General features: G+C 42.0%; 1 protein-coding gene across 2 annotated transcripts in view; it reads right to left on the bottom strand.

The window, feature by feature from the left end:
* Nucleotides 1–19,689, bottom strand: part of LOC306967047 (cell adhesion molecule 4-like) — a 246,565-nt gene that overhangs the window by 28,833 nt on the left and 198,043 nt on the right. For both annotated transcript variants that reach the window (XM_079561948.1, XM_079561947.1), the window contains exons 3-5: nt 13,741–14,028; nt 7,113–7,274; nt 4,777–4,867 (exon numbers count right to left, since the gene is read on the bottom strand). In XM_079561948.1, coding sequence (XP_079418074.1) covers nt 4,777–4,867; nt 7,113–7,274; nt 13,741–14,028 — 541 coding nt within the window. The remainder of the gene's footprint in view (nt 1–4,776; nt 4,868–7,112; nt 7,275–13,740; nt 14,029–19,689) is intronic.

Genomic DNA, 19,689 nt, shown 5'->3' with positions numbered 1-19,689 from the left:
GATATAAACTGCACATTATAGCCATGTGGTATATGATCACACTGCCCCATGACGGCTGTGTCTACAATTGTAACTTACCGCCATCGAGTGTGGAGTGAATGAATAATAATATATGAAGCACTTTGAGAAACATGTGACACAGGCTGATAAAATGCAATAAGTGCAAGCCATGGTTGTTTCTTAGGCCACAGTCCTTTACAATATATGCGGCCCGTGACCCGCCGTGGGGGCTGAATTTCGTCCCATGACCCCTGGTTTAAACTATTAAGGATTGTTCTTTTAGTAAGACAGACAGATTAATGAGGGAGACTGAAGCACATGGAGGAAACCCACCCCAACATGAAGACTCTACAGTAAGGTTCTGAATTTGAACCCAGGGACTTTTGTGCAGTGAGGTGCACTTAAATTGCGTCCTCCAGCAAATAGACAAAAGGCAGCTGCCCTGAACTCTGTCTGACAAACTGAACAAGCCATGGCGAAGAAAAACGAAAGCCAGTCAAATCCCCCTGCAGCCCCTTAATTGCTTCCGTTTTGTCAGCTTTCATTGCGTAGTGCTTAAAGCATCCAACACAGAATAGCACCTCTCGTTGGAGCTCATTTTGCAGTTTTTCACATGGTTAGACAAATTTGTTACACGTCTATGACAATCTCAGTGGTGTGCCAATATGGTCTCACCTTGGCTCAGATGGGACGAGGGGTTAATGGAACAGTTTTCCTCATTTGGACAGTCACAGATTGCTTAAATGACGAAAAAAAACCTTCAGACATTTTTTTATTGCAAATATAGCTTCAATCCTTGGCATTCCAAAGGCAAAGCCCTCATCCTGTTTTGTTTTTCTGATCACGCCACGGAGAATGAGGCACTACAGAGTTTTCATTATGGAGGAGACATTGTTGAAGGCGTGTGGCACGGAAACTGTTTACAATAGGCTCAAAAGACTTTGAATTTCCTTAAAGTCCTTGACAAATCTATGCTTGAGTATATGAGGGAGTCGGCGCTTTCTGCATCTGCGTGAAGTAAACATGCTTCACAATGGGTATTACAACTCTTGAAAGCCAATAATGCGTTTAGTAGTTACACCTGAGGTAAATGTACTGATGCAAGAAGTTTGCAGTCACTTTCATATGCAGAATAACCTCGAACAACTTTTGGAGCTGCCGCAGTAATTCGGTTTACTTCTTTTGTGCAGCATTTTGGTTTTAGAATAAAAAAAATCCTTCTTCCAGATTTTGAACTTGGAGTTTGTAACAACTACAAAACTTTACCTTTTGTGCCTGTCCCAAGTTTGCATGGCGGAGCTTTAAGTGGCCAATTTTAGGAAAATGTTCTTAGGGCTGTGCCAAAAACTTTTGTGTTAAATAGTTCTGCAGTGGAGAGCATTATTAGTTGGTTAGGCTGAGGTTTGTTTAAAAGGTTCATAAACTGTAGTACACACGATAACTGCAGAGCGCCCAGCCCACACTGGCTGCTCACTGCTCCTACAAGTCACCCAGCGACATTGAGGATGGGTCAAATGCAGAGAACAAATTTCTCTACAGAGATTAATAAAGCACAACTTAACATTAGAATGGCGCCCGACTCTACTTTTACTGCATCCAATTATTTTATGAAATCAGAGTAAGAGAACATCCTTGATGATCATGGCCCCCATCTCTGGGCAGAATCACAAGGCAATTCCACGCTCGGCTGCAGTTTATAAACCTAACTTTGGTGGAATGGACATGTTTATTCATCCTTTCCAAAAGCCCCGCCTGTGCTCTCTACACCTGCTCATGTTGCAGCATTAGCAACAACTGTGAGCCGTGTGTTGTGACATCTGTGTGGTAATTGCCTTTTTAAACCTACCTGTGGTTCCCATACATTCTGCAGGACAAGCTTGTCTTTGGTGCAAAATGTGCTTTAGTTGGTGAGAAAAATGTATATATTTTTTTTACAAATAGGTCCAGGCAGCTGATTCCTGGTGTTTTAGCAACGTGCACAAAAACAAAGTGAAAACATTACAAAACAGCAAACAGCACGGGGGGCTAGAAGCACCCAATTTTCTTAACTACTTTTTAGCAACTCAACTACAATACATGAACATCTGGATAAAAAAACAACACCACAACAAACCATGGATACAGTTAGAACAGAGTCAATGTCAGAACACACCCATAGCAGATCTCCCCTTTTTACCCCAATCAATAAAAAAACTTGACTACTTCAAATCCATCACCATATCAACAACGTTGAAAGCCTGGTGGAGAACCATTAAAATCACAGATTCATCCCTAGCCTCATGTAAATACACCCCAATATGGCACAACCCCGACTTTCAGTTGCATAATTCCCCCATATATTTCCCACTATGGCACCGAAAAGGAATATCTCATCTACACCACCTGTTTGAGAGCAATGCATTTATTTCCTTTCACACATTAATCAAGACGTACGGGGTTGGAAGAGAAGAATTTCTCCACTATCAACAAATCAAACATATAATTAAATCTAAAAATATCTCATTACAACAACCGTCTACTGTAATAGACAAAATTTTGAAAATTTCAAGCACAAAAAAAATTACATCCAAACTTTATAAAATTATAACATCAAAACATCAGCTGACAATGCCACTTCTTAAATGGGAAAATGACTTGGGTATATTACCAAACTCCAGCATCTGGCCAGACATATGCAGAAACATTTTTTCCATGACAACAAACCCTAACTTGCAATTAATACAATATAAAACCCTCCACAGATTTCATCTGACACAAAGCCGATTGCACAAAATGGATCTAACTGACACGGACATTTGCACACAATGCAATTTAGGTAGCACCGATAATTATCTACATGCTACATGGGACTGCACTCCAGTACACTTATTTTGGCGCTCTGTAACAGATAAGCTCTCCACTATTTTGAAGTGCAGGGTCCCTTTGAACCCATCATTGTGCCTTCTAGGAGACACCACACAACTAGCCCTACCGAGCAAGTATAACAACCCTCTCCTCGTCTCTCTAACTATCGCTAAGAAAATAATTTTTCAAAACTGGAAATGCAAAAAATCCTGCAACATTAACCACTGGATTAACCTAGTAACAGATTATATATCAATGGAAAAGAACATGGCTCACAAACAAAAGCACATGTCGTTATTCAATGAAACATGGACTCCGTTCATTGAACATCTACTCGTGTCCATAAACCTCGAACCTGCTTATACGGATTAATTATACACACACAAAGAGGAAAGGGGAAGGGAAAGAAAACAAAGAGAACAAAACAAAACAAAACAAAACAGAATGACCCCACCACCAAATAATGTAGATGTCCCCCTTTGTCTGTTTCTGTTTCTTCTTCTCTCCTTCTTAACTTATATTATGTTACATGTATGTATGTGACTATATTTGTGTGCATATGAGTATTTGCAAGAGTATGTGTACTACCTTTTCAAAAGCTATATATATAGTTACTCTAATTTTATCTTACCAACATTACTATCTCTCGCTGTTACTATTTATCTACTGTTGTTTGTGAACTGTGGTGATTATTGTTGTCATTGCTGCCATTATTGTTTGACCTCTTGTCCCCCCATGCTTCCCCTCTGTTTTTTTTGTTTTGTTTTTTTTCCCCTTTACTCCTCCTCCGTTCTCTCTCTCTCAGTTAGCCCTTGTTGTGCCCGGCCCGCTTTTGCTGTGGGGTTTGGGCTCCTCCTGGCATTCCTCCGCTGCCTTGGGCCTATACCGCCAGGGGCATTCACTAACCCACCCGCCTTCACACCCTTTTTAATGCACCACATAAGAACAGACAAAAAGACAAAAACAATGGGAAAACAAAGGAACAAAACAAAAAACAAAAAGATAGGGTAAGCCTCATGCTTATTTTAATGCACTCTACACCGATCTAGGTACAAAACATGGGAAAGGGAACAAAAACTAGGGCTGGGGTTGAAGGCTCTGTGGCGGATTGTCCCTGACCTGGTTTTGCGCCTGGGGGCTGGGGTGGATGTTGGGGGGTGGCCCGGGCCCTCAAGGTGAGGGGGGGGGCGGGGGAGGGGGGAGGAGGACGGACGAACGGGATGGGGGTGTGGGGGGATGTGGGTCTCGGAATGTCAATGTAATGACGACGCATGATCACACAGGATTATATCCCTTTCATTTAGTTCTGTTTTACTTGTCCATCCAATCACGTAATCCTTCCTCCCCATGTGTATCCCATCTTTCTCTTCTGTTGTGTCCTGTGTCCTTATCACTTGTGTATTTGTGCACTTTGTATCTTATATATTCATCACTTAATAAAAAAAAAAAAAAAAAAAAAAAAGGAAAATAGCTGTGGAAGCGAAACAGAGGATCCTTTCTCATATGTGTGAAACGCTGTAATTACTTGGAATATAACCAGTAATGTGATTTACTGAACCTGTCATGATAATATCAGCTCCTAACACTTACGGCGAGGGAATCTACACCTAGAGATCAGCACACAATTTATTTTCCTAATTAAGTTTGTGTGTGTGTGTGTCTTCAGGGCATGGAAGTTGTTTCTTGGTATGTTTCTTGGTTATTGTATATCAGAGACACATCTTTCCTGTACATTGGAAAGCTCATTCATGGTTAAACAGTTTACTTTCAACACGTGTGTCCTGGTATTGACATCAGACATTCGGACTCCTTACATAAACGGGCAAAGAGAGCATCTTTGTGCCTGCACTTGAACCTGGGCGACCTGTTGTAAATATATGTGCATATTGGTTTGTCCATCGCAAACACAGCCAGCAGCGCCTGAATACTTACAGCGGGTTCCCAGTCACCGAGCAGGTCAGGCTGAGCGAGTCTCCCTCTCTCAGAATACCAGTGGGGGGAACGATCCTCACTGTGGGCGCAACTGTCGAGGGAAAAGACAAGATCAAAACGTGGCCTAATAAATGAAAGAAACACACAAGGAAAGTGGATTCAGAGCGAGTCAGTGAGAACGGGGAATAAAGGGATGGATCAAGTGAATCCCGCTGAAAAGTGGGTGGAAAAAGGGGGTCTTTAACATCTGTTTCCACGGCAACCGCCTGACAATCCCACGGCGGAGGCACCTGTTATCAGAGAGGACAAGCAGATGCTGCTCCGCACTTATTTATGTGACAGAGCGACAGGAAGTCCACATGATGGTATTTGGTCACAGGGAAAATGTCACACTGTTGAATATGAAGCCTTTTCAATCCATCAGCAACATTAGCACCCGCCGATTGTACCCACAGACTGAGAGGGAATAACACTGCCCACTTTCACTGTGGGTTTTGGGTCAGCAGTCAGCAAAAACTAATATAATGTCCTGAATTATTTAATCGTCTCATGAAAGAATTGTGCTAATAAAGCATTATCTATTCATCGTTTGCCTTTTCCATATTAACAATCGGACTTAATAAGTTATGAGTTAAAACCATTTTATACAATTTTCACATTGAAAAGTCACTGGAGTCACATTGCTCAGACATTGGCTTGATTCAGTCATGTCACGGTTTTCCAAAAGGCATGATTTTTTGGACTGAGATCCTGGGGTTAAAAAAAAGTGAATAATGCTCTGTACTATATATACTAGGGCTGGGACCATCCACTCTTGTCATGATCTGATACGTTTGACGCTACTTGGGACGATCCTATATACGTATTGCAATAAAGTAAGTACAATTATGATAAGTATTATGTACAGACTATAGCGTATCATTTTGCACTTTGAGATCTTGCAGCTCCTAGACATTTTAAGTGGGAAGTAAATTTACTCGGGGTGGAGAAACACTTATGGCCAATGGCGGTGTTATGTACGGCAGCCTTTTTCCCCCAAACAGACTCCACGGCCGGGAAGGGGAGAGGGAGAGGGGTTGTGTGGGGACAACATGTGCTTTTGTTTGTGTTTACAGCCAAGTGAATATTGTCTAGCTTACGATGGGGTTAATGAAGTTTTTAGTTTGACCTGTTAAGGAAGAACACAAGGCAGCACGATGTAAATGAGGAAATGAATGTGAGACTCATGTCAGCGCACTGCTTTCAGTGCTGAATTGTAAACCACGCCTCAATCGACCTCTCGCAACTGGCACAGGCACATAATGTAACAGCAGCGCCACTCACATGATATAGTGCGTTCCCTCTGTCAGTTAGAGTTTGCCCAAGATCTGGCCCAAGGTTTTTCAACTGAGCTGGAGTCGGTTTTATTAAACCAGCCACTGGAAAAACTCTTATCTCTTATGAATTTTTTTTAATGAAAGTTTGCCTCATGCCGCTGACACATAATTCACAAGTCCAGATCAATGCTGCCAATACTTCCACTCTCCTCACTCTCCGTAGTTCTGGTTAATTCTTTAAACCTCTGGCCAGGACCCTAACCTGCTGTGGGGCTGCACTGGTCTGATTTTCTGCATGAAAAGATTTGTATGTATTAGATTTTAATGAGAGGAAATCACACGCAGCGCTGCTCTGAATACGGCTCTGTTAAAAACTCTGGACCGTGTAGAAACGGGCTGCATTCTAAAATGAGATATCCGCCGTTTGAGAAATGAGGCCGTTCTCTTGACAACATTATAGCTGGCATTTATTGTGAGCTGTCAGTGGCAGCAATATAAATGGATAATCTGCATTGAGAATAGGTTCTTGTTGTGTAGAATGAATGCAAAGTGTTTTTAGTATATGGGGTAATAGTCTTTTTAAGGTATTTGTCGATAACTTCACACTTCATTGACCACTTTTATCTATAAAAGCTTTTACAAGGTTTCGCTTGGCTTTACTTTTGTTGAAACTCCCCTCGTGCTGTCAAACACTCCATCCAGCTCCATGGATGTAGTATACTGTGCGACATTGGTGCTAGTATCAGAAACGTTCTACAGTGCGCTGCTTTGTAGTTGAATAGTAAAAGTCTATTTTCACAAACTGCAAGAGGGGTAAGTTAGGAAAAAGGTAGGATGGGGTTGCTTTTTGAACTTGAAGCTTATTTTAAAGAGAAATCAGGTACAGAATTATGATTAGGCTGTCATTTTTGTTGTGTGTTGGGTCTTGCTGGTAAAAGCACTTTTAGGGACAAGTTATATGAATTATCCTTTGCTGTAAATGTTGTAAGTTACATAATAATTGTCAGAATAAATACATACAATAGACATCCAGGCGGTAGTGGCGGACCCTCTTCGGTACGTCGAGCGCAGGGTGGTAGGCCTCGCAGCTCAGAGCCGCTCCGTTGTCTTTCCTCTCCACGGGGATACGGATGGTGCTGGACACGCTGAAGGTTTTCCCGTTCTCTTGTTGGGACACCACACCTGGAAAAAAATAAATTATATAATGCTAAAAGATGGCGCGGTGCAACGACAAGTGTAGTAGCAGAAGAACTACTCTGACACTACATCAATCTTACAAACACAACACCCCCTCACTCCCACACATACACTTCACACAAGGTTTACTTGTTTGTTCTGTCGCCAGTATGTCTATTTCATGTTTGCAGTTTGCGTTGTTGCTGTTGTATGTCTTGTTTGCATGTTTGATGTTGGTTCCATCAAGTAAAGTTGAAAAAAGTAGCAGTGGCAGTAACTATTGCTGGGGTTTGATGGCATTAGTAGTGCATAGATACAGAGGTTGACGGGTCATTAAGAATGATGTACAGAACGTAGGTTTCGTCCAGGTACTACGGCTTCCCCACCACTACAAACATGTGAATGAATGCAGTGTGTGAGTAAGTGGCTGGTGGTCGGAGGTGCGGATGGTACAGACTGGTTGCCTCGCGTCCGTCTACCCCAGGGCAGCGTCCACCGAGTATGGAGTGACTGAACAATGACTATGGCACTTTGAGAAACTTGGCAACACAGGCTTGGAAAGTGTCAGCCATTATTATTACTAGAGCAGATTGTCCACTAGAAGTTAAAACGGAAAAAAAGGCACTCAACGTCAGCCGTTAGCTTGTAGCATGATGCTAACATTAGAATTTTGGTCAGCATTCTCTGTTATTTGTATATTTATGTGCCCCTCTTCGTGTCTGTATTTCTATTTGGTACATCCATCGTTCAGTATTTGTGAAAGTGGTGGCGGAGTGATAGGTGACAGAGTTTTCCCCCCTCAATCGTGGCCATTTGTGTACGATCTGTAACAGTCGTAGTAGCAATGTTTCAGGTTTGATTCTCAAGACAACTGTGCATGTATATAGCATGAGCAACTGGCAAACGTACCACACATGGCCAGATGTTGACACTAGATTAATAATGGTAACCAGTCGAAGAAGATATAGTCTCTGTCTATCTCATTCCCGTGTCAAAATAGATAGACAATATAGATGTACGTTACAAATACGTATACACTTTAAAATAAGTGTGCATTATTATTCTTCGAGGTAAGACCGTAACAGAGACTAAGCTCATGAATAAGAGTTTGACTTTTAGTTCAGACTGAAATGACATCAATCTGCACCAGTTAAAATGTCAACGGACACAATGTTATGTTCCTGCCGCTTAAGCCAGAGCAGCAGGGCAGAGGAGGTGAATGGCAAACAGAAATGCATTGAGATGAATAGACGTGACTGATGAATGAGCTTTTACAGTGGCACTACCTGTAGCTGCAGCGCGGGCTCACGACAGAAATATGAGCGAAGCAATTTGCATCTATATTTCATGGTAATTATGAGCCCAAGAGTTTGTTTGCACTGGTAAATCAACAGTTATTCCGAGACAGAGTGAAGGAAATGAGTCGGATTAAAGTATTTTGTAAATGTGCTTCAATCTTGTATGTTTGGGTAGCTCATTTATTCTCGAGATTGGCTGACGGTTAGAAGGGGCACACAGAAGCAATGCCACAGAGACTAAACAAGACGCACCGTGGAGATAACTTTCTCTGCAATTTGAAGTAGGAACCGCCTGTGATTCAAACAAGTGTTAAACAAAAACCCTTTCTGACCGCTTATTTTAAGTGTAAAGAGTGCGTGATGGAGGGTTACTTGTTCTGCAGTTTCTTCTCTCCTCTCCTCTCCTCAAGCTCAGACGGCTGCCTCCAAGAAATAAATAATTTGAACTTAATAGTGTTATTGGGGGACATGAGAGAAGTTTATTTCTGTTGTAACATTTTTCTAATTATTTCATTAACATGCAGACAATCTATGTGAACGAAGTTGCCATTGTTTGGTTCCTTGCCCTTTAAGGGGTAAAAAAAATACAAAGGCTTATGTATAAAATTTACAAAAAGTACTTTCAGGTCTCGGGGGGTGCTGGTTTTCAGGAGACGTTGTGTTTTGTGATACTGATGTTTGAATGATCGCCTGTCATAGCACTTTTGTAATGTGATTGTGTTTACGTGCAGTGGGCGGGGTCAGTCACCTCCAATATTGTTTGCCTAAAAATGTTACTAAATATAACCTTTGTCAGTATATAAACATAGTCCTAGGGTTTATTGGTTCTTGGTTGTCACAAAAATACTGTAAGTATGAATAATAGGTGCAAAGGGAATGTCCAAATATTGACAAAACTAATTAAAGCAGTACTAAGTAACGTGTTTACCTTAATAAATCGTAACTTGCTACTACACCTGCAGTTGCGCTTATGGCCTCTAGGGGGAAGAGTTACTTAGTACTGCTTTAACTAGGTTTAGGTGAACAGGGCTGTGCTGTCTCGCTGTCTCCCAAGGACTTTTAGTTATTTTAAAGTGTTGCACTACCCTCTAGTGGTGACTCTATTCACGTCATGTTTGGCAAAAAAGGAAGTTGTTCGGCCGCCATCTTTGTTGTGCAAAAGTCATGAACACAAGCAGTAGTTGCTCTGGGTCTTCATCACATCGTCCACGGAGCTTTTGAGAGCATATGCCTGTAAGTTTGTTCTTGAAGGTCTTGTGTAACTTCAGGTGTAATTTAACTAAGTTTTGTTATGTTAAATAGTCGCGATAGTAATGCTAATTTATGCTAATTAGCCACGGCTAAGCTAGCGGACTTTTTCTATTGTTTTTGCAGGTTTATGAAAGCTGTAGCTACTTTTTTCTGTTACAGACGTTTTTAAGCTATGTCTGTGACATACTGTCAGCTGTTTCCATGCAAATATTGACTGCATCTTTATGTTTGTTTATTTACAGTTTTACAAAACCTTTGATTGGAGCAATACACGTGGCTCAAAGTCATTCAACATTGCCTTCATGTCAAGTCTGTTCGCTATCTGCCAAACGACACACTACGGACGTTTAGAGAGGGCAGAATAAGGGCATATGATCAAATATGGTGCCTGCCCTTTTCATGATGTAATTTCAGTTATTTCTCTACATCCCCCTAAAACCAACACATATTTCATCAACTTACCATGGTTAGTTTTCAAATTATGTAAAGAAATGTACCATGCATTTGGCCAGACTTGGGGCTTTTTCAGACTTCAGAGAAAACAGGAAGTTTAGAAATGTGACTGGTCTCTGCTGATTGGTCAAATACCACAGTGGTGGGACCTGTGATGTCGGGTGATCTCTTCTGATTGGCTGAGGGGCAGGGAGGCCATATGTAAAGTGTGCGGAAATAGTCACCTGCCCTTTAAAGGGTTATACAGCATCCTTAATAATAGTAGTTCTGAAGAAACCTGGCAGACTTTGTGTTCTGACTATAGGCATCATTTAAAGAGAATTCAAAGCAAATGGATTCATCCAATTATACTTGCTAATATTATTGAGGGCACAGAATATTGTGCTTGTATGAATATCTGTATGAATCTGTATTGCTTGGTTCCTCCTGCTGGACAGGAAATTTACATTGATTGGGCGGATTTTAATGGAAATTCAAGGTCCGAACAAAATCCAATAATGTATGTTTGGAGCATCACTTCACTGTACAGTACCTTGTGAGTAATGTAGTTATTTTTTCATGAGCATTTATTTGGCTCTTTCACAGGACGAAATGTAGACAAAGCTATAAGTGTTTGGAGACTGTAAGTGCGAGAAAAAGAAAGGCTTCAGAGCTAAGGACCCTCTGAACATGCGTGATTGATGGAGAGCAGTGGTGAGACCAGCCTCGACATGAAAGAGCCCCGATAAGACCGCTACAAAGATGGCTTCGGCTAAAGAAGAGGAAGTGAGTTTGGCCGAGGAACAGAGTGAAGGGAGGGCGACACATTCCATGGAGAAACTAACCGGATCCGACATGGCCACGTACAGGGAGGTTGCGCAGAGTACAACAATATTACTCAAACTGTTTGCAATTATAGCCGCCGAGCGAAATGAAAGCATGATGGAACGTGATGGCGAGCGTCTGGTGTGGATGAGGAAGAGTTGAGACTAGAAGAGAGAGAGAACGATAGGGTCTTAATTAAAGTGCCGTATCCGCCTGTATCTGCGACTAACCTTTACTGTCACAGTTCATTTAAGTCTGGGACAAGATGAAGGGAAGAGACAGGGTAATGCTCAACGTAAACACCAGCCATTCAGACATCACTGAGCACAAGAGATGGTCTGCTAGTTTAAGATACCTGAGGAATGCTCAATGCTAATATGAAGATGTGCTTTTTTTCTCCCCCAACCTGAATAAAGAACAAATAACTGTGATTCTATCCTAGTTAATTAATTAATTAATTAATCAATCTATCATAAGCCTCAAGGCTGAGAGTTACAAGACAATCATTAATCAAAGAATCACATATACATGAAAACAAAGTGGGTGCATCTGCTGGAAAAATGATTCACATTGATCCAAATTAATGAAATCAACTAGGACAAATATAATGCCAGTATAATTTGAAACTACAGACAGATAAGCTTTACACGAAAGTAATTTCCCTTGGAAGAAGGGCTCTGACAAATACGCACTGAGATGTATTATTGAGTGAAGTGGCCCTTTAAATGAGAGAAACTTGTGGGGAAATGGAGAGTTTCCAGAGCGAGAGGGAACAAAGCTGACGTACAGATGACTTAGATTTATCACAAGAAAATCAGCCAGAGTGAGGCTTCTTTGTCGAATTAAAGGTTTATCTTTCTTTGTGACAGGAAGGTAGCGGGGAGCTGTCAGGGTCAATTGGAGATGATATAAAATGCAATTGAGATGAAGTTGGAGATTGAGACAGCAGTGAATCAACCTCTAAAAAGATGAAGAGGACAAAAAGGTAAGTAATGACGTGGCGCTCGAGGACGAGGGGTAAGAGTTTTTGTCATGGCGTTTTATGATTGAATATTTGTGAGCAACAGCAAAAGATCACTTGACCATATCACACACTTTAAATGACAGTGTATTTGAACTTTTTTTGCGCGTGTGAGTGTGTGCGCGCGCTCAATACGGAGATTAGCTTACCCATTACTGCCCCCATCAGGGGAAAGTAATAATAATGGCTCATCCTTCTTGCACTCACACATACAATGATTTCTTGACTCAAGTTCCGGCCATGTCTAGCACAGTTTTCAGTGACTCAACGTCAAATAGTGACTTTTGCAGCATTACACTATTATTTATTCATAGTGTAATGATGCAAAAGTCACTATTTGCAGTTCAACATTTATCTCAGTGGATATTGAAATGCAAGAGATAAAAGTGTATTCCTTATCCCACAAATTGTAAGCTTTAGATAACACGACAGATTGTTGAGAATAAAATGTAGTGAATAAGTAAGCCCTGGAACTTCTAAGAGTAAAATTAAATAAGAAAAAGTGATGCAAATGTAGGGTTAAGGCTAAGGTGCTTCATTTGTCATTCTTCAACTGTCCAACAAAATGTGACCTCTGCATTTGACCTATCCTTCCATGCTGCTGGGGCAACCCGAGCGGTGGGCCGCCGTGTGCAGTGCAGGCAAACTCCACACAAAAAGGCCTGCATGGTCCGGCAATTGCACCCGGGACTTTCTTGCTGTGAGGCAAGAGCGCCAAACACTTAGCCACTGTTTCTTAGAGACTTTCTGCTTTCTGGCAACATTTGCTGGAAGTTCAGACAACATTTTCTCGCTAAATTTCTTCCTCGAGAATGGTTGCCCTGGAGGAGTATGCTGTGCCATAAACAACCCACACTGGAAATGCACCTGATAACTTAAAGCTGGACTCGCACCAGCTCGATGCACTGTCACTATTTGCGGGGCGAGGAGACTACTTGTCTGCTCAGGTTTCCTCCACCCCCGTCTCACCTGCTTAGAGCAACACCTACACTGAAGCGACTGGGCTACTGGACAACTGGCTTCATCAACCTTTCACACAATGCACTTTAAAAGAGTAATAGACATCTGCCATAAATAGCTGTATGCCATGAAGACGAATTAGCTCTAGCTGTACGTATTGTATTGTCAGGACTTAAACCGCTGGAACTCGTGCTCATTCCGATCGCTACTATTATCCTCTCTGATTCTTGTCTGCTGAAGCTTTAACTCAGCCCTTGGGCCAAAACAGTCTTTCCCACGTTTACTCCTCCCTCCATCTTTTACCTGCTCTTACATCTGCCAGTCCTCGTGTTGCCCCATCAATCACCTCTCTGTTCTTCCTTACTCCATTCAGCCATCAATCTGCCATATCCTGGACTCGTTTGGCCTCACCTTCTTCATATTACCTCATTAACCTGCTCATTTGTCTCATAATAGAGCTGCTATCACTCACAGCTTTAGACCGGCTATGCTCAGAGATCCTTAAGCAACTCCTGCCTGGATTTGTCACATTGTCTGGATCAGGCTGCTAACGCTAATGCTATGTTTATTTCATTATTGTTTGTTGCGTTTTTTTTTTTGGGGGGGGGGGACATTTGGTTTGTGTGCTTCGTCTACTGTCTACTCTTTTTCTTTACCACTGCATCCCGCATTGACCCCCTTGTACCTGGTATCTCCTTCCCGTTGCGAATCCATTTCAGCGTGGCAGCGGGCTTGCTCCGGGGCGACACGCAGGAGAGCTCGGACTCTCCCCCCTCCACCGCGTCCTGCTTCACCTCCACCGTGGGTGTGTCAGGGGGCACCAGCACCAACAGCGTGGCCACCTGGTGATGCGTGGCGTCCGTGTAGAGCTGGCAGAAGTACCCGCCCTCGTCCGACACGCTCACGTTCGTCAGGGTGATCCGCACCAGGCGCGTCGTGAAGAGCACCATCTGAAAGCGGTCGTCTTTCAGAGCTAGGAGAGGACGCAGAGCAAAGAGACAAAGAGAGAGGACATGTGAGCAATGAGGAGCACTGTATTTATGGCAAACACTATCATCATATAGTACTAGGGGAGGGAAAAGGCACAAATGGAAGCTTTCTAGGTCAGGAGAAACAGCTGTGTTTTGAAACGTAGGGTTGATTATTGAAACACAAAGAACACGAACATGAGACAATTAAGCTATGAAGCTAAAGTGGATTCAAACAAGTGGATGTACAGCAAATTGTGTCTGAGGTGCCTTTGAAGTGGTTCAAGACACTGTATTGCAGCAGGAGATACAAAGATGACAAGAAACGCTTGTGAGATTATCATTATCCGGCACAAAGCTTGGAGAGCCATAATCTATTTGCCTATACTGCACTTACATGGCCCCTTTTCAACCCGCCCCATCACAATGACGTAATGACTACCTTTAAGCATCAGTACCATCATTTTAGCCCCAAAATGATGCTTTTATGGAACACAGTGTACCAGTGTGGACAATGGGGGGGAAAGAAAAAAAAACATGCCGTTCTGACCTGACCTTATCTCCACTCCTTTATCATAATTCCTTATATGTGGCAACACTCTTTTTGTGGCGACTGATTTCTGGCTGCCGTTTATCCGTGTTATTTTGACTTTGCTTGTTTGTCAGAGTCCTTTGGGAGTGGCTTTGTACTCTGACAGCAACTCAATGACGGGCCACTTCTCCGCAAACGCGCGCCGAGAATGCTAATGAGGCAGTGCCATTAGCTCGACTTCATTATTTAGCCCATGCTGTTGTTGTCGTCGTTATTGTGCCCCAACAAATCAATACGCCCCAGTTAACTAAAATCCACACTTAAAAAAAAAAAAAAAAAGTCTCCAGAGTTATATCGGTAATTTGCCTTATCTTTGCCAATCTCTCATTATGCCTGAGTTTGTGGCCATGGGAAGATAACACTCCCTTTTCTCTAATTGGCACGGTTGTTTTGACCAAAAAAAAAAAAAAGGCGATATGTGCATGGTTAAACAGCCTCTTTGCAAATCTTAAATATCAGTGGCATTAGGAGGCGCTGAGAAGTTGATCAAAGCTGAACATTTTGAAACAGGAAATGACACCTTGGCAGGATAGAATGGCTCAATATTTTGTATTGTGATTTACTGATATCTTACACCCGTCTTGCCAGTTTTCACTGAACTCGTCAATAGCTTCCCTGCGCTCCCGGAATTCCATACTTTATCCAAAGAAATGAAGGTGAGTCTGTTAGGTTAAGTTGGGGAGCAGGACCACACTTCACATACATCCTCTTCAGTCTCTGCCCTCTTCTCAGTGTCGTCTCCCCGTTCTCGTTTACGCGACCCTCCAAACCACCGTCTCTTTACTTCCATCTTTTGAGTCAAGGGGGATGAAAGCCTGAGAGCTCTTCATCGCCTCAGAAGCCCTAAAACTGCCATCTCCACAACGTTCGCCTTCGATCGCCGTCTTTCCTTGTTCAATGAAGTTTGGCGTCATGGCGACGTGTAAACAGGCAGCAACCTCCCGCTCTTGCCTTTTTCTGTGAACTGCATTTGTGGTTTCTGTGTTCCACCGTGTTTGACTGGATACTTTTGTACGTCCTTGCCGTGTTTTTGTGGAGTTCGGTTTTACTGCAGAGAGTCCACAATGGTCCTGAAGAAAACTGCTTTTCAAAAGTGAACAGCCTGTTTATCAGCTAAACCCATTTGAGACCAACACATTTCTTCTTCTGAAACACTGAAGAGGCACCAAGAGCCCCCCCACACCTGCAGCACAGTGGAGACGTCACAAGAGGAGCGACAGGAAACAAGGAAGGGACAAGCGTGGAGGTATCCGGTCGAGACTCACAGCTAAGCCACACATGCCTTGTATTGTTCTGGCTCATGGACGTTCACTGGAGAGTAGAACAAATTAACTGCTAAGCTCTTCCCAGAAAATGGTGAAAGACTTTTGTGGAGCGGACAGAGCTGCGCAGGAAGGGGGAAGAGGGAGGAGGAGGTGGAACTGACCAGTGCAGGACACCACGCTCTGAAACAGGGTCAAACCCAGGAGGCGCTGCACCGTTTCAGTGGATCAGAGGAGACTGAAGGCAGTGAGTGAGGTTTCTTCTGGGTGCTACAGTTTCCTCTGCCTCCAAAAACATGTTGGTCAGTGGCGGCGCGGCTCAGTAGTGGCGGCTCAGGACTAACAACTGAACATTTTGTTGTACGCTTGTACAATGACAAATAAAGCACTTCCTTTACTCTCATTCTATTTTGCTGTTGCGGTCCAAGCCAGTAAACTGGATAAAATGATTAAGGTCCGGAGGTTATAACAAGAATATGCTAAAAAGCTTACAAAAATCCACCCTCTAGTCCCTTATAATGAACGATTGAAATTAAGAGAAACATTCTTCAGGAGTCTGCTGAAGCTTTTGCCTCGGGACAGTGCACAAAATTAGCTCTGCGGTATCTCCCCAAAATCCGTCCGCGGAAGTGGGAGTCATTTTCACAAGCGTCTCGTTTGTGATGTCACTTCTGTGGACAGCTCCAGCAAATGGGGAAAAAAAATAATAAAAATGAAACACGGAAGAAATTGTGGCAGCGACAGCACCCCAGACAATTTTCTGTGCCCGGGATTGATAGCGCTGCTAAATCTGAGGCTGGGTTTGATATAAAAAGTTCAGAGAGAGTTTGCAAAGTCAGTCTCAGTGGATCTGCTCCAGGCAGTACATTGATACAACATAACAGACATCTTGCTTCTCTCAATTTTAGATTTGGGAAAGAGGTATTCTTCTTTCTCCTGGGAATGACTGAACTAGTTTTTTTTTGTAATCAATGGTTTCCAAACGTCAGAAACACCCGTGATTTCAAGATAAAACACTATATTGTAAATGTTTTTATGTAGATATCTAACAGAAAACATGTTAGAAGATTAAATAGCAGAATAACCCATTCATATACGGTAGCTTCTTTTTTTTTCTTTGCTAGTTTGAGAAGCCACAGCCGGAAAGATTAGAAATTCACAGAATCCTACAGAAACCATAAATCTAGTTCAAAGTGTCCGTGTTGCCCTCTGCTGGCAACAGTTGGGAAAGAAGCATGTTTCAAAGGCAGATTAGCAGCACAGATTATTCAGTTTCATTTACAGTAGATGACAATTGCGAAAAAAAAAAATACAATGGGGTGAACAACACCACAGAATAGTAAGCATATAATAAGCAAAATGTCGAGGTTTTTAGAAGGTAAAAATGGTTGTTGCTTTGATTGTCGCTACTTACTTTGCATCCTTGAACCAGAGTCAGATTATTGATTGACTGCGGAATTCTTCCGCAGTCAATTATTGGTTTTCATGTTCTTTATTATTATTCCTCTTCCATCTTTTTCCCGATTTTCTAGAGCTTTCAGCACCTTCATGCTTTGTGCAATTTATGCAAGTTATGCATCAAAATGTTCCGCATGTTGAGGAGAAGGGTGCTATTACTTTTGGGACTTCTGCAACTTACGGTTTTTCCGCAATCGGCCAAAATGTTGGAGATTTTTCCCATTGACTTATAATGGGGCTGCCGCAAATCCATGCTTTTCTGCACTTTTTTCTGCATTTTCTGCAATTTCTGCACTTTGTGCATGTTCAGCTTCTGCAACTTGTGGGTTTTGAGAAAAAATCGTCCTTCTGCAGTTTTCCAGTTTTTTTATACGAGAGTTTGAAATTTTTGCATTGGTGTGTATGGGGGAATCCAGCCAATGGGGAGACTCCAGGACTTTCAGCCATTTGTGCAGCTTCTGCCAATCAAGCACTGAGGCCATTTCAACAGTTTGACCAGTTTATGGAATTTAAAAAGTTTATGCAATATTAACAATTTATGCAAAGTAACCACTTTATGGGATTTAACCAGTTTATGCAACTTAAGAGTTTATGCCATTTAGGATTTATGAATTTTAAAGAGTTTATGCAATTTACATAATTTATGCAAATTAACCCATTCATGCATTTTACCACTTTATGCAGTTTATACAGTTTATGCAACATGACATTTTATGCATTTTACCAGTTTATGCAAATTCGATTATGCAAATTAAGCAATGTATGCAATTTGAACAGTTTATGCAATTTCTGCATTCGCTTTCCGCAATTCCGCAGTCAATCGCAATGGCGCAGCCATTGCATTTCTAGTTAAATATAATGTGCAGCTTTTTAAGAGGACTCAAGGCAGGATTGGAACACAGGACTGCTGCAATTTAGATGTAAAAAAAAAGAAAGTTAAGCGAAAAAGCATAAATTGTCTGCTGCACAGCCCACAAAGACAGGTCAAAAAGTGGTGAGCACATATTCTATTGTTCCCAAGTAGAAAGGTAGAATCAATTGGAAGAAAAATGCTGATAATAACAAATAATGTGTATAACTGTCATGGTGACAGTGGTTCAATGTCTATAGATCCTCATGAATACCTCTGCGAAAATGGTTTCATATTGATGCGGGCGAGAAGCTTCTCTCAAAACTCTCTGTCTCCATTTTGTTTGGCCCTTTTTTTCTGGCTTCTTTGTGTTGGCATGGGCCACTGTGAGGAGAGTGCACTGCTCTGATGTACCAGCCGGTCATCATTCATCAGAACGCTGTATAGATATTGGCTTTATGTGAGCGGGAGGGGGATGAGAGAGGAAGTAAGATGGAAGATTTGGAATAGCAATGCACTGCCTCCATCAAACCAAAAATCGTCACAGCAGGCCTGCACTAAATATTTAACTGTAATTCGTGGATTTTAATATCACTCAGCAGAACCTTGGCTGCAAGAAAAGTCCACTGTGGAGCCTTTTAAAATGCTCTCCTCATGTCTAAGTGCGTTATGTCTTGGAACTAGCTACCCTCATCCACACAAAACAAGCATGATCGGCAAATCCTTTAAAGAAGCACCACTGATCAAGATGCTGGCTTAAAAATAGCCCCTGGGTGCTTGCCCACAGTTCAAAACATGTTACCTATTGGAACTGGTTGAGAATGATTCAACCAGCCTACTTTGCAAAGTATAGCTCTTTCAAGAATTATCCATGACTTCTTAGTTTTAAACTGAATTTTGCCGTAGCTGCTATACGTCACAAGTCTGGTTAAGCCACAACTATTCACAACTAAACTCTTTAAACTAAACTCCTCTGACAAAAACACCTTCTCTAGGATGGTGAACTGTATCGGCGCCTTTATTTTCTTTCATTGTAACGCTAAGTCATGGAGCTAAACCAGATACGGACTGAGGATGTGTCACTACATTATAAACGCATACATTTCAAGGACCTTCTGCGTCTGCATTCATGACCTTTTCTCAAACTCGCCCCTACTCAAGAAAAAGTCCAACACGTGACTGACCACGTGTACTGCGTGTATATCCCATGTTAGGGCTGAAAGATATATCACTATCATATCAATTTCGAGATATGAACAATAAAACTGCACTCTTGATGTTCTGAGTGCTTTGCCTTAACTTTAACCTGATTGTAATTTGGCATATTTTCTTTTGTAAGGCGCATTGACTTGCTTTGTGTGTGAAATGTGCGGTATAAATAAACGTGCCTTGCCTAGAGCTTTAACAATTATAAAGTGCAAAGCAACATTACATTATCATAATGTTGTACTGTTCATCTTAAAGGGATATTTCAGGATTTTTGACATAGGGCCTCATTTCCTAG

This window comes from Gobius niger (genome assembly GCF_951799975.1).
Source record: "Gobius niger genome assembly, chromosome: 8".
NCBI classification, from domain to species: domain Eukaryota; kingdom Metazoa; phylum Chordata; class Actinopteri; order Gobiiformes; family Gobiidae; genus Gobius; species Gobius niger.
This window is presented reverse-complemented; position numbering and strand designations above follow the sequence as displayed.